The sequence below is a fragment of the Anarrhichthys ocellatus genome, unplaced genomic scaffold (genome assembly GCF_004355925.1).
Source record: "Anarrhichthys ocellatus isolate YVR2014 unplaced genomic scaffold, GSC_Weel_1.0 scaffold53, whole genome shotgun sequence".
Lineage (NCBI taxonomy): Eukaryota > Metazoa > Chordata > Actinopteri > Perciformes > Anarhichadidae > Anarrhichthys > Anarrhichthys ocellatus.
In genome coordinates, this window is record NW_022280083.1 from 983,886 (window position 1) to 999,916 (window position 16,031).

Genomic DNA, 16,031 nt, shown 5'->3' on the forward strand with positions numbered 1-16,031 from the left:
CTGGTTTTGGAGAAGCTAGTTCTGAAAAGAGTTCTCCTCGGTTTTTGGTTCCTCCTTTTTTGACACGAGTTACGCTCTTGTCCCATCATCTTATCTTTGGCCTAGTCAGCCGGTTGGACCGGGGCTCTGTTTTAAGGGCGTTACGAGGTGTCGTGTTTACTTTTTTTTTTGTAATCACCTGCAGGCAGCTGACAACGAGGATAACGAGACACTGCAGCCACAAATGTGCATCAACGTTGAGGACAGAAACCCCGCCTGTCAACGGTTAACGGTGACGGTGCTTGTTTGTCTGTGGGTGCGTCTTGTCTGTTTGTCTGACTTTCAAGGAGCTCCGTCTTCATCCCGCATCCTCCAGCCGCTGCAGACATGAGCGGAAGAGTCGGAGACCTCAGTCCTAAACAGGCTGAAGCACTGGAGCAGGTAAAGTTAGCTATAATAATATTCATAATAACAACTGTGCTTCATACTGGTATCTCTAAATCTCTAGAAATGATCTTTTTTTTGGTATCCCTACGACTGTTATGTAATAATCTGTCTGGCAGTTCATTTTAATAGAGGCAATCTTTATTTGTAAATTAATAATTAAGGTTATAGATCATTTATAAGCCATGACTGTCATACTAATTTTCTTAATTTTTCAATATATATTTTGTATGTAAAATGTCAGAATATAGTGAAAAATTGTCATTAAAATTCCCCACAGTAATAATTTATACAATGTAATATATTTAAATAGCTTGGTAGGTCCCACCAACAGTCCAATCCCCCCAAAAATGTTAATTTTCTCTCGTATAAGACAATGAAAAGCATCAAATCGTTCCATTCGAGGAGCTGAAACCAGCAAGTATTGTCAAGTTAATTAGAGATTATTCTTTTTGTCACTTCAGTAATCGATTTATTGATTAAATGTTGCATTAATAATTTCCACTGAGAATTAAGGGAAACAATAATTCAATTACATTTTAATTTACAAGTTCTCAAATTCAACGTGATGTCTTCAGATTTCTCATTATCTCCGACCAACAGTCTTAAACCTAAAGATAAAACATATTTTACGATGATGTAATGTCAAAATCACCCATTTAACCCTTCGATATTTTGATATTTCTGCTTAATAAATGATTTAGAGCAGAGGTCTTCAACAGGGGGTTCGCGGAATTTTTGGTTGATTAGAAAATAAAATAAAAACAATTCTCTAAACATGAATCTGTCCATTATTTTAATAGTTCAGTATTGTATGAAAGATAACAGGTATCTTTATGCATGGCAGTGGTACTAATAGGCCATCACTCATTTTTCGTTTCCACGTTTAAAATGAAAACATCAGTTTGAATAGCTAGTGTGAATGATTATCATGCAATTGACAGACAATGTTGATATTGGCATTGGTATCAGTTGACAAGGTATGTTTATAAATGGCAGTGGCACGGCCTCCCTACTCACTGTACCTGTTTAAAATGAAAACATGAATATATGAACCTGTGTATTATTTGAATAGCTTAGTACTGAATGCACAATAAAGAGGTATGTTTATACACGGCACTAGGCCCATTTAATTAATATAAAACACAATTTTATACAATATATATAGTCGGGGGTCCCTGCTCCATCTCTCTATCAGTTTGGGGGTCCTTGGCCTGAAAAACATTGAAGACCCCTGATTTAGAGACATAAATACGGCCTCATCTCAGTCTGTTATTTATCAATTAAACTATTTTTTCAGCATTATTGCATTACAATTAGGCTACTTTCCATTTAAGCCATTTAAAATGATTTTATTAGCCATTAGTTAAGTAATTAGTTGCACCACATAAACCTGTTATAAAAGGCTGTGCTTTAAGAATATGAGTTCCTGTTCGTCGTTCACTTCCACATTTTCATATGATTCATATGTGATGAATTGTTGTGTTTGTTGTGATTCATTTAAGTTGGTCTAACTTAAGGGGATGTCTGTTTGCTTTATTTTTACATAAGGGGAATAAACTACATAGTAACTGTGTGGACGCGCCTCTCACCATTATTGTTGAAGGTTTGCTGTAGGCCTTGTGGTTCAAATAAAGGGAAATTGTAATGATACAATGTACACTGACAACTTTGTGGTGACAGTTTTTGTCCCCGTGCACTTGACTGGCCTGATGTCAATCTCATCCAACACCTTTAGGATGAATTGAAAATGTTGACCGACACCAAGGCTTTGCTGCACAACAGCTCACTAATGACTCGCGCTTGTGTCGGAATGGGAGCGAATCCCTGCAGCCAGGTTCATCTTCTGGTGTAAAGTCTGAGTGGAGGCTGGTAAAGCAGCACATTAGTGCCCATGGTTGTGGAATCACTGTTATTTTTTCAGCAAAAGTAACAATTCACTGGCTGCAGCTTCTCGTGTTTGTAATATTTGCTGGTTTTGAATATCCAACAAAACCAGCGATGTAAATATGTCAATTTGGGCCAAGCTGAGGGATGAATCAAGTAAAAAACTGGCAGATTATCGTGCAGCCCTGATGCTCCTGTGTCCACAAATCTTTGTCCATGTAGTGTAGTTTTAAAACCCCTTGCACCCATGCAACAAAAAAAATGTTTACAGGCATCTGTTGTTGAACATTGCGCAACATCGCATAATAATTAGTCACAAAGTCACAAGTTTCAGCAGTTTTAGGAAATAAAAATCCACAAATCTGAAATGAGTGAGAGGCTTCAAACAAAGAAAAGTACTGTATTTATTTAAAAAGAACTTTGAAGATGAGGGTAAACATTTCCCTGAAAGTCTCTTCCTAGTATTGAATCCTCAGAAGCAGAACATGTTGATCACACCTCTCTTCTTCTCTCCTTCCTCTACAGTTTCGAAAGAGGATACAAGACGTTCTTCCTCAACTTCCTGCACAGCATGACCACTTCTTGTTACGCTGGCTCAGAGGTGAGTTTAGAAACGTAAAAAACACACCTGCAGCTTTTCCTTAACCACAGCTTGCACTCACACACACACACACACAAAAGAAGCAAAACCTCTCCCACAATCCTTTCCCTTTATGCTAAAACGTGTGATAATTTGCCTTTATAGTCATTTGCATGCATTCACAGAGAAAATCTGTCTGTGTCGTTGTAAAAAGCAGACGCTGCAGTGGTTGATTACATAAAGGGACGTGATGCAACACATGTGGACACTTTGTTTGCAGCAGTTGAGAAAGAGACTCGCGTGGTTTTAACGACCAAACAGGATGCTCCAAACACAACTACAAAGACCAAGCGGCTGGTTATTCAGCAGCGGTTAAAACCATGGAAGACGTCGGGTTTTAAACCAAATGTGAAATAGTTTTGCCAGTAAGAGCAGTACAACAGGTATTCAATTACATTATATTTGATATTAAAAAAGGTCTAAAAGTTAACCTGGTAAACACGTTCATACTCTGGAGGAAATGTGGAGCCAGTGATTAAAGGAGGCCTTGTCCTGATTAGTGCAGCTACAGAGGGCTAGCGCTCTGTGTTTCAGGTTAATCCAGAGCTAATCGCATTAAAAGACGCACTACGGTCTGTCAGGACTCTCTGACTCTGCTGCTCCAGGAACGTTTCCTCCAAAAATAAGTTTCATAAGAAGAGTTGAGAGAGGTGTATTGTTCTCTTTAATGAAGCTTTACTAAACGACAATAAGGGGTCTGTGTTTGGTAAATGTACGCTCTGAGAGGTTCAAGTTATTTCTCTTTTTCGTAAAGATGATTCCCCTTCAAGCTGTGTGACTATAGCTCAGTGCAGCTAATTGATTTGAAGCTAACGATGTATAGCCTGAGGTGGCCCACAGTGAGCACTAATGATTGACCTTAAAATAATCTAGATCAGAACAAATGTTTCGATCAAATTCAACTCTGCATTGTGTCCAAGTACAACTTGTGATTCTAAAAGTATTTGTATCTAAGAAATAGCGTCTTTTGTAATCAATGTTTGGTAAGAAGTCTTTATAAAACAGACAACTTTTACTTACATTGCTACTCTTTGCTAACTGGGGATAGCTGTCGATAGCAACTGGGAAGATAAAAGCAATATCCACTTCCTGTTTTGGTTGCACACTGGTTGACGCACTTCCTTTGTGCCGTAAATGAAGCCTTGATGTTTCCCGGGAGATCGAGTGAAAGCGAGGCTTTTAGATCAGGATGAAGTATTCTTGTAGGCCAACCCCCTGAAAGTTAGCATCGCGCTGGTTTCCTTGACAAAAAGCCAATAGGATTATTTATTATTGCTGAAAATAAACTTTGTGGTGAACAAACGTTCAATGAAGATAATCTTCACAAATGAGCACCACATTAATGATTTTTGAAGGCTGAATTCAAATCGGCAGAAGTAAAAAGTTAACGTTGCACAGCGAGGCTGTAAAGGCGGACTAGTCGATGTGATGTTATTTTGTAGTCTTATTTTACCGCTTGTTAGCAACCGCCTTTTTATAAGGCATGTAAAAGCTTTTTAAATTCACCAGAGGGGTATTTACTGACGTATTTTATATATCGTAGAACAAAACATTAAAATCCACAGACATTATTCCAGCCATCTAACCAAAAACACATTTAAAAAGATCATTGACTTAAAGACAAGGGAACCTGAAGTGCAACAATATTTACTAATTTCTGGGTGTTAGGATTCATTCCTGTAGCACTCTGTAGGGAACCAATCTAAACTTTATGCAGTCTACATTTACTTGAGTTAAACCTTTTCTATTGCCACTTCACACCAGCCAAAACACAGATAATAGGCTCTGAACTCAGCTGGAGCTGTTCTCTCTTTGTTCAAGATATATACACTTCATTCAACACTGCATTTTGTCTATGAAATAGTAGCTTTTTAAAAAAGCGAATATAGAAGGTTTCAAGAAGTGATTTCAGGTGAACTTGTGGCTGGCAGCAGAGAGAAGGAACTCATGAATGTAGTGTATAATTTATCAGATTTTACGATCTATATGCCCTGAGGGAACACGGGGTGTAGACGTTTATGTTCCCGTGTATAGGTTTCATGTTTACTGCTCTATTGTGAGTGAAATAATGTAAGTCAACAGTGTGTTGGATCCAGTTGGAACCTGTTTCTGTTGAAGAAGAGTCTTGTACTAAAGGCCAATCATCCTCCTCCCCTTCCCAACCCTTTCTCCAACTGGGTGTGTGCAGTATTTGTCTCTGAAGAGCTCCACTTACAGAGACACCAATTCAGTCTGTACTTGAGCACTTTAGGATAAAGTATTGTGGACCGCAGTTCACATTTTGTTCAGTGAGACAGACTTCTGGTGGTTTGGGTGATATTGTTTTTTTTTTGTTTGAAAATCATGCCCACATGCGTGCAGTTTGACTTGGACTTGACCATAGAATGTACAAAATATGGACGTAGTTCCCGTGACGTCACCCGTAGGTTTCCGAAGACCTTCAATTATGCCAAATTTTAAACCTTAATATAATTTAAACGGGTCAGTTAGATAAAAGTTAACCCCTCATACAGTTGTCACCAAAGGGGATATTAGCTATAGAGACCAAAACCATTTTTTGAACCAGGCTGTAAACATATTTATTCATGCTGTAGACTAGAGTTTAGCATCTGAACATCGGGGACTTTGGGGATTGACTCGTTTTCTTTGCCTCAAGTGGCCATTTGAGGAACTGCAGATTTTGGGAGTTGCCGAGACAAACTGTTTTAATCTTTCTAAAAGTGTGAAACCTACAGAAGAACTGTCAGGGTGACCAAGTGCACCTTCCCTGCATGTTTTATGAAAGCTGAAACAGTGGTGTGTGAGATAAAACTGACTGGGTTTGCCCTCGTATTGCCCTCTGCTACATTATGAACCTCTATCAGTGCTTAAGATAACGTTATGCAGATCATCAAATCTTCACCCGTCGGTTATCTAAGAAGGAACACTGATATGTCTGTTCCACCGTCTGTTCGAAATCTAATATAATTACGCAAAACTTTATTATACAAAAGGATCCTGAGGTTTTGTGTTAAGAAGCTGAAGGAGATCTATCCATCCAGAGCAGCGTGTATTAGTAGTAGTTAAAACTTGCTACTGACTCAAACTAATACACAGCCTAGTCATCTGCCAGAATCTGCTCTGTGCCTTTGTAACTGAAAGTCACCGTGTCCTAGTGCTCGACTGAAGCATTAGGTAGAGTGTAATCCACTGCTGGAGTAAGTTGTAAGTCTCACTTCAGTGCTTCTCCACCAGACTGCCAGCTGCAGAGATAATCACCTTATGGAGAAATAAGACAGTGAAGCGTGTGTGTCCACAGCCTGGATCAGTCATACTGACACACTGGTTTTAATAGGTTACGGTAGAGGAGTTCTATTCCCAGAGGGTTTCAGCTACAATTATACAATTTAAGATATTCTCTATATAATACAATAGAAAATACTTTGCACCAGGCATTGGTGCATGTGCAAACACTACTATTAAAAAGGATACATTTCCTTTTATTCTTACATCCTTTATTTCTTTATTCCCTGGTATTTTTAGTATTTCTTAAAATGTGTCACTTGTAGACGGAGGTGGTACCACGTAGGCTCTTTTATAATTGTTGACATTTATTTATTAGTTTATTCATTTCACATAAGGTTGCCACCTGTTCTGTTGGTTGTCTAAGAGCTTTACATAAGGTTTTTGACACTCCAACTAGTGCCTCAATGTACAAAACATTAAATTAACGTCACCTAAAAATGCCTTATTCCCTGCCAAAGAAACACCAGTTTGTCACGGTTAGCCATGGCTTTTGTTTACGTTTGGTGTCGTACACCTGGAAAAATCCTAACCTCAGCCTCTTTTTCACTTTCTCTTTTTCAGCCAGAAACTTCAACATCCAGAAGTCGGAGGCCATGCTGCGAAAGGTAACGCGCTCAGCTTCTCTATTGAGTCGGACAGGACAAATTTTTCAAGTACCTGCGTGTGTGACTCTCTTGTAGTAATTCAATACAAATCACGTCCTGAATCGAAAGCCGAAGTACAACCCCAATGCCTCCTCTTTTTACTAACTGATGTGTGTGAAAGTGCAATTAGTACCGGCACAGACTCAGCAGCTCAGGAGTGGCTGCAGATTAGAGAAGAGAAACTGAGTCATCGCAGCCTGACGAGATAAGATGCAGATAAAAAGGGATCAAGTGAGTAATTAAAATGACAGAGGAAGGTTTACAGCCACCGAACTTAAAGCTGCATTAACTGGTTCGTGTCCACTAGGTGGCAGAAGAACAAACGCGCACCCCGATATATTGTCGCCATGTAAAGTTGTTATAGTTTGAAAAGGCTGCCTACTTCCACAAATCAACGGTGGCATTCGTTTAAAGCATAGGTGGCCAAACTGCGGTCAGTATGGACATTTAAAAAAAAGAACTAATGCGTTACAGTTACTGAGAAAAAAAAAGTAATTAAATCACAGTTACTTATCAAAAACAAGAGGTTACATCTGAATGTATTATTTTCAGTAAAACACTTATATGTAGAATATGAAGGAATAAAAGAGGATTCTTGGTTTCAGGTCATTATACATTAATTCAAACATAGTGTATGAATATTATATTACATTTCTGCCACTAAATCCTACACACTGGTCCTTTGAAGGAAACGCTAGTGTGCTCGCTCAATGGGTTCATTGATTTGCAAGATTAGTTAGAAGTTCTGGGTATTTTTATCTGAAGTTTATACTCGGAAGTCAAACTTTTTTTGCTTCATGCGCCACCGAGCAACTGTCAGAGGAATGAACAGGGCGCCACCTCCAACGCTGCGGTTCTCTTTATACACGCCTATAATTTGACTCTACCTAATCCTAGGTCTCAACCATCCTGTGTTTGAGAGGAAACCCATCATTTTCTTAGTGATCCCTTCAATCAATAACCACACCTTCCTACTGCTAACACTAATCCACCAATGAGCCAAACCGCATGTAGAAGCTAACGTAAGCAGAGGCTACTTTTTAGACAGCTTTTTGTTCAGTTAACTGAATAAAACAAGCCAGTAAAATATATTAAAATTGTATGTGAGCCTATTTGAAACATCTCTTTCCCCCTTTGCTGGTGTGTTTGAGGCTGTAAGTATGTGTTGGGGTGTATGCATGTCTGCGTGTACTGCAGTGTTTACACAGCGGTACATAACTGATCCCCTTCCTGCTGACGGGGCAGGTTTTACATCACATACTGTCTGAAACCTCCTAAGCCACTTAAATCACCACATTGTGCCACTGAACAAGCAGTCTATTATCCAGAAAGTACAAAAAAACCTATGTTTTGATGTATGTATTGTATATTATTAATCATTTGATTTGAGTGGTCTTGCTGAACTTAACATGCATTCATCTTTTCTTCCAGCATTTGGAGTTCAGGAAACAGAGAAAAGTAGACGAAATACTCACCGACTGGCGTCCACCAGAGGTCAAAAAACCATTTAACTTAATAAACCACAACCTACAGTGGGGTTGGTGTACTTAACAGTCATTTAAGTAGGGATGTCCTAAGAAGTTCTTCATGAAATATTCCAGTACATGACTGACGAAAACCATTTCAAATGACTGCCGTCTGCAGGTGATAGAGAAGTATCTGTCAGGAGGGATGTGTGGTCACGATCGCGAAGGCTGTCCCATCTGGTACGATATCATCGGACCGGTGGATCCCAAAGGCCTCTTCCTGTCTGCCTCCAAGCAGGACTTCATCAAGTCCAAGATCAGAGACTGTGAGGCCCTGCAGAAGGATTGTAACCTCCAGTCCCAGAGGGTAAGAGACCACCGACGACAGGACCTAGTTGTCCTCCTGATCACGCTTGATACTCAAAATGTGTCTTTGTCTGAGTCGTAGTGGTGTTTGTATAGAAGTGGGAGGATTATAACCAGGATCACGGGTCCATTATAACAAACATCAGGGAGTCAAGAGTCAAGGTGTTGAGAGATTAATCAAAGAGAAGAAGTTGCCGGGTGATTAATTGTGCAGGACCATAATGAAAGAAATGATCCTCACAAAAGTAGGACTTTTCTTTAATCTTTATTGTGAAATACAGTGTAATTTTGCCTCTTAATGCTTTTAAAAAAGGATTCAAATGGAACAATGTGAGAAGGAAACACCACCCTTTGATTGAGTTAAGCGCAGCTTATGGACGGGCATGTCCCAAGTACACATGGCCTGTTATTAGATGGTTCCCAGCCCAAACATGTTGGACACCACGGCGGTAGAGTTTATTTTCCTTTATCTAAAAACGGAACTTTTTGAGCAGTGGTTCTAGTTTTCCACTGATAAAATCAAACGCTACTTCTGAAGTTCTTTTAATTTGGAGCAGCGCAAAATGTGTTAAAAACATGACACAAATGTTTAAGATTAAGAAGTGCTACGTGCAACTTTATGTATATATGTATGTATGTATGTATGTATGTATGTATATATATATATGTATATTATACGTATTATCTCCATGGATAGGTTGTCAGAAAATATGTCTGTTTTATTGTTATTCATTTTGTCTCCATCAGATGTCATTACTCTTAATAAGTATTATTTCCCAGAATGAGCCATGAATAAACACTTACAACCAGCTTGCTCTACTAATGACCACATTTATTTTATATTTCATACATTATCGTTTCGTCTCACAGATTAAATGTGCCTGTCTTTCTGTCACCAGCTTGAGAGGAACGTGGAGTCAATCACCATGATCTACGACGTAGAAGGTCTGGGTCTGAAGCACTTATGGAAGCCTGCTATAGAAACATATGGAGAGGTAAACACACACACACACACACACACACACACACACACACACACACACACACACACACACACACACACACACACAGTGTGGACATGCACTTCTGAAAAAACTAGTAAGAGAAGCAGACTGTTCCAGATAGAGTACTTGTTCCTCTGTGTCTTCAGATCCTCCAGATGTTTGAAGAAAACTACCCAGAGGGCTTGAAAAGGCTGTTTGTCATAAAAGGTAAATCCTGTGTGTTTGTATTCGTCATTCTATCGTTATATCCTCTTTTAAAAGAGCCAGATTTAATTTTCACTGGTTAACGTTTACTCATCACTTTTTTAACTCTTCCTCCTGCAGCACCCAAACTCTTCCCCGTGGCCTACAACCTCGTCAAGCACTTCCTGAGCGAGAACACGAGACAGAAGATCTACATCCTCGGGGGTGAGGCGCGACGTCTTATTTTTGCAGACTATTTCACCCGATCGAAACCCTTTGAGCTCCCTCCTTTCTGATGAAATGACCCGTTGTTGTCGCTCCAGCTAACTGGCAGGAGGTTTTACTGAAGTACATCGATGCAGAGGAGCTGCCGATGATATACGGGGGCAAACTCACGGATCCTGATGGAGATCCTCGCTGTCGGACCAAGGTGAGCCAGTGAATCCAAGCCAGACGGCACACCCATGGGTGCTGGTTGTTTTAGGTACTAAATAGGTGGAGGAGCCAAGTATCTGGTGCAGATGCAGCATAATTATTTTGAGATACTGTTAATACTTGGACATGTGCTGATAGACACATTCATGAGGATATATCCCCTGGGATTTATTGAGAGTTACCTGAAAGGACTAGTTTATGACGTTAAGATATAAAAGACATTACTGATAAATAAACAGGTGTCTGCCTCTAGAAGTTGAATATATTAAGTTGCGTTTAAAATCAAGTTGAAAATCTGGTTGTTGCACCAGTAGTTTTATAACGCCTGGATGTTGTCTGAAGTCTTTATATTCACTAACATCTTAGTTTTGTCTCATGAGAAACCAAAAGCTTTGGCAGCTGCCATGTTACAGTTAGTGTGGGCTTTTTAACTCTTGGATTATTACTATTTTTATATTATTATTGCATTTAGTATTATTGAGTTAATTTAGAGTTCCATTTGGATGGAAAGTAGATACAAGTGTTATTTAATCCTACAATTACTTCAAGCAAAAGATAATATATATATATATATATATATATATATAGACTCTGTTTTCATAGACTTGTGTAGTTTCCCTTCACTGCTTTTTCATCCTGTGCTCATGTAGTTTGGCAGCTTTCAGCTTTGCTTTGCTGAGAGACCGTCTGGCTAATATGCATGCTGTGCACATGAAACGTTGTGGGTTTACATTTGACTAACAAACCATGTTTCACACAAGGTCCCACTCCAAGCAGTTTTGTCACGGCCAGGCATGAAATAAAAAGGAATAATTTGCCTAAAAAGGAATAGTTCAACGTCACATTCAGGCTACGAACGGATCAAACTGAACGCAGTGAATGAGATGTATATAATATAAAATGTTAACGCTGTGGCCAGGATCCTGTAACGCATGATGAAAGAGCCAGTTTGATCACAGCAGGTCAACAACAAAGGGCTATTTTGGGCCGGCAGAATGAATCAATACAGCTGCACACATGACGGAGACAGCTTCTCTCTGCCAGAGGTATACATGTGTGAGAAGGAAGTCATGCAAAAAAGGATGCAATTTGTGGGACGAACAGATTGTTTGCTGTATGAATTATAATGACAGACATTTGCAGACAATTCACAGGAAATTGCAGACTTCATCCCCGCTGCATCCCCGCCTCGCTGCGTAGAAATGGCAAAAGCTCTAATTAGAGAGATGCGGTCAAACCCGGCAGTTTAGCACCGAGCAACACGTGCAGCTTGAGTAGTCGCACTCTTAGTTCATACGCGAGACAAGAAAACTGACCTTGCGTTTGTTTCTGTAGATAAATAATTGGGCCCAGGAAAGATGAGGAACAGGAAGAGAGAAATTCAAGATTCAAGGAATGGAGATGCTCAGCCTCAAAGTGTTGTCTTGTTTTTTTTTTTACTTTAGCTACCTGTGTGTCCTTGGCGTTGTACTGCATTATTTCGGTTAGCTCGTAGGAATGTAGTTGTCTTACAGAGAGAGTTGTTGTCCCCATTAGTCACTTAGACACAAATATAATTTCGTTTTAAATTGCTGTGATCTGTGCAGCAGGAAAACATTTAAATCTTTATGATCTGCTCGCTTTAAAAACTGTTGAGCCTTATGCATTTTTACATGTGAGGTTCTTCTGACCTTTCCTCCTTCAGCTTTAGTCAAATCTGCAGAATTTATGTGATGAAACAAAACAATCAGCCTGAGAGATGCCTGATGATGTTTTGCTCTGTGACGGACGATATGTGTTTTTCGTTCTTTTAGTAATGCCTTTCTTTTTTATTTTTGTCGGTTAACAGTTTCCAAATAACGGTTCAGTTAAAGTTGACATTTCTGCAAGACTTTTAGAGAAGTGGTTTCACTTCGGCTTCCTTCGACTTACTTAATAATAATACTCAAGACAGGTCTTAAACAGCAACCATGTCTGTAATATATATTTAATGTTATTTATCACCTGCTGGATTTAACTGACACTCACGGCCCTCTGTTGGTTGCTTCCTGTACTGCACTGTACTGCACTGGGAACACAGTTGATTGGTTTCATATTTATGTGAATAAACTTTGGAAAAGTGAGACTTTTTTTTTTTGTACAAAAGCTGTAAAATGAGAAGCATTCAGACAAAGTCACAGTAAGTGATGGCTTTCTCTTTTCCCTCCCCTCTCCTTTCAACATTTCACATGACTAATAACTCTTTGACGTCTGTATCTCTAACTCTGTGTATGTTTTGGACTCGGCTGCAGATAAACCACGTGGGCCCAGTTCCCCCCTCCTACTACGTGCGGGACCACGTTAAGGTGGACTACGAGCAGTGCATGACCGTCAGCCGGGGTTCCTCCCAACAGATGGACTACGAGATCCTGTTCCCGGGCTGCGTCCTCAGGTCAGATGGATGCAACAGTTTTACCAGCCTTTACACCAAGTACAAACCGCTCTATCTTGTGACACTTTGGGTCGTGCATAACATATTTTCACACAATGAAGAAGGGTAGTTAGCATCGATGACTCTAATTAGCAGTTTTGATTATTGCTGGAAAAACCAAATCAAATTCATGGGATGAAGTACAGAAAACACATCCAATGCATTTCAATGCATTTAGCGGCGCAGTAGCAGATAAAGCGGAATAAGAGCTGAATTTGTGATGAAAGAAAATGATGCTTTATCTTAGTGATAAAATCATTTTTGCAGCTGCCAAACAAGGCTTTTTTTTTTTAAGTTCATCTGTTTTAACACTACTAAAATGTAAACAAGTTAAGTTTATCAGATGCCAGGGTTCTTACGGTCACGACAAACCTGGAAAAGTCATGGAATTTGAAAATAACAATTTCCAGGCCTGGAGAAGTGTTGGAAAAGTAAATAAACCCAAAAAAGTTTTTAAAATTTGCTCCACATATAGTGTACATATTTGAGTATAAATATGTGGCTCAGTTAAGTTCGACTGTGAAAAATCTGTCTTGGTTAAACAACACTTTAATGTTCGGGCAGATAAGTTACGTCACGTGATGTTAACAACACAATTTAGGGATTTTTAGGTGTTTTCAAATGTTGTGCATGACACCATGTTTGGTAATCTGAAAAGTCTTTCCTCGTTCCTCTCTCGGTAGGTGGCAGTTTGCCACAGAGAGTGCAGACATCGGTTTCGGGGTGTTTCTGAAGGCTAAACGGGGCGAGTGGAAGAAAGCGTCTCAGATGCATGAAGTCGTGCCCAGCCAGCGGTACAACTCCCACTTGGTACCAGAGGACGGATCCCTGACCTGTGAGCGCCCGGGAGTCTGTGAGTAACCCGACGCTCAGCACACGCTGGTGCTCACAAGGCTTCATGAATTGTAATTATTAGATTAAAGTTAAATAAATATCTCGTTCCGTTCGTCTTCCCCAGATGTCCTGAGATTTGACAACACTTACAGCATCTTCCAGGCCAAAAGAATCAGCTTTAGCGTTGAGGTCCTGCTGCCGGACCACCTGCAGTCCCCACAGTCCCCACAGACCAACGGGGGGTCCAAAAACCACGAGCAAGCTGCGTGCAACAGCCAATCATAACCGAGAAGAAGACCTAATGTGCCACGTTCACGTTGGCGGATCAGTAGCGTTCAGCCGCCACTAAGCACAGCCTGAGAAACTTGAGTTGAACAGGAACTACAACATGCTGCAAACACACACAAAAGTATTTAACCCATTTTAAGACCTGACTGTTTGACCAAAAGTGTGCGATAATTCTGGACAACAAATCACACATGGGTGCAATGTTTGGGTGTCCACATACTTCTGGCCACATGGTGTAGCTTCACATTGCACGTATCCAGTTCTGTTGGACCATTTTATATTTGCTAGAACGCAGATAGCAGGTAGCAACTTTACCTCAAGAGCGTATCATCGCAACAATTAGAGGCTCACCAACAGCAGGAGGCCCGCGGCTACGTTAGCCACCAATAGCATAACACGGCTGATGGTGGTCGAGATGCATTGTGGGTGATGTAGGCGCCAGGTTTTGACGAGGAACGAGAATGCAAGGAACCAAAACAAAACTGTATTTGTCGATGTTATAGGAGTGCAGTGCTCACTTATGTGTCGACCAGTGTTAGTTTCACATTATGTTTCAAAACAGCCACCAAGTGACTCAGGTCAGTGCTACCAAAGCAACGTATGATGTTTAGAATACACAACCACCACTATAAAAGTAGCACAAGAGAGACGTAGTAATTCACTTTCTTTAAACACAGGTACACTTTTTCGACAGATGTTTATTTTCTATGTATATGGCATAAATATTTGCCATGACAATCAGCAGCATTTCAGTTAATTTATATAAAAGTACGTTTTGTTGCTATTTTGCGATTTGAAGGAAACATGAATGTAGAAGATGTTTAATGGAAATTCATGTCACACACTGAACATTTCGTTTTCAATAATAACTACACATTGAAGCTTATTTAAAAATGAGTTATGATAAGTTTTGTACTATTATTCTTATTATTATTAATAACTTTCATTGCTTATTGGATGTGCCTCTGATTGTCTCTTTCCAGATTTGAAAACATTCCTTAAAATATTTATTTCTTCAATAATTTATTTCCAGAAAAATGGGTTGAAACGATATTTATTATTATAAATATTAAGTGAAAAACTATGTATCTCAGATTTATCAGATGTACAATATACAGTATTACATAATAATCATGTTGATTTGTTTGCAGTGAATGTTAATGAAAATATTTACGCTCACCAGACGATAACTGAATGTAAATCACGTCAGAATGGAGGATTATTCACATTTATATTTGTAACGGTACTGAGGGAACAACCTGGTAAATCCTGAGGAAAGATAATGAGCTGAGAGCCTCACTGTCTGGACTGTCCAAACAAACTGTTGATAAATATCTTATATGATAAAGATACTAAGAACAAAAGAATTGGAAGATACGTGAATAAAGGCGTTGACAATTTGCTTAATGTGTGTTTTTTTTAATTTCCCCCTTTGGAAACAGTAAAAGTGACTTCTATGTCAACTATCTCTCTATCGGTCTCGATTGGTTCGCCTGATTGTAATGCAAACTAACCAGGGACGAGGCGAACAGCCTGCAAAACTGGAGAGTGAGACTTTAAGAGGAGAGGATTTCAGTTACTTCAGGTTAAAGGGTTTCTCACCGCATTCACTTCACTCGAGGCTCCGGGCTCGTATAGAAACACGTATAAAAAATTTAATATTTATTTCTGTTTAAGTTTAACCGAAAAATCTTTTTCAGATTTGTTTTACAAGACAAAGATGTCTTCTCGTTGGATTCAGTGCATCCTGAACACCGCATCGTTAATTCTAATTCATACTGCAAAAAAAGATTACTTTGAAATGGGACCAAAATATACATAAATAAATAAATGTATAATATCTTGTTTGTTTGTGTTGTATTTACTAATAAGTACATTTTTCATTCATAATTCATTTGACTCATAATGAATACATTTGACAATAGTTTATGTTTATAGTTGTTTAAATAACGTTTGAATTCAACAAACATATTTTAATTAAAAATACATGAATCAGCTAAATCAACTGAGCAGCTCATTACTATTTTTCTTATTGTGACAAATACGTCACATTGGTTTTTCTGAGACAGTTTGAAAGCCCGATGTGACATATCTGTCACAACAATATTTTATTAACTATTACGTCTA

General features: G+C 39.2%; 1 protein-coding gene across 1 annotated transcript; it reads left to right on the top strand.

Moving 5' to 3' along the window:
- Nucleotides 1-109: 109 nt before the first annotated feature.
- LOC116396162 (SEC14-like protein 2) lies at nt 110-15,306 on the top strand. Its single transcript, XM_031870594.1, has 12 exons — nt 110-420; nt 2,836-2,911; nt 6,797-6,840; nt 8,311-8,373; nt 8,524-8,712; nt 9,611-9,706; nt 9,862-9,922; nt 10,040-10,123; nt 10,222-10,328; nt 12,604-12,743; nt 13,466-13,635; nt 13,741-15,306. Exons 1-12 carry the CDS (start codon nt 367-369, stop codon nt 13,899-13,901), a joined length of 1,245 nt encoding a protein of 414 aa, XP_031726454.1. The 5' UTR covers nt 110-366; the 3' UTR covers nt 13,902-15,306.
- Nucleotides 15,307-16,031: the final 725 nt, after the last annotated feature.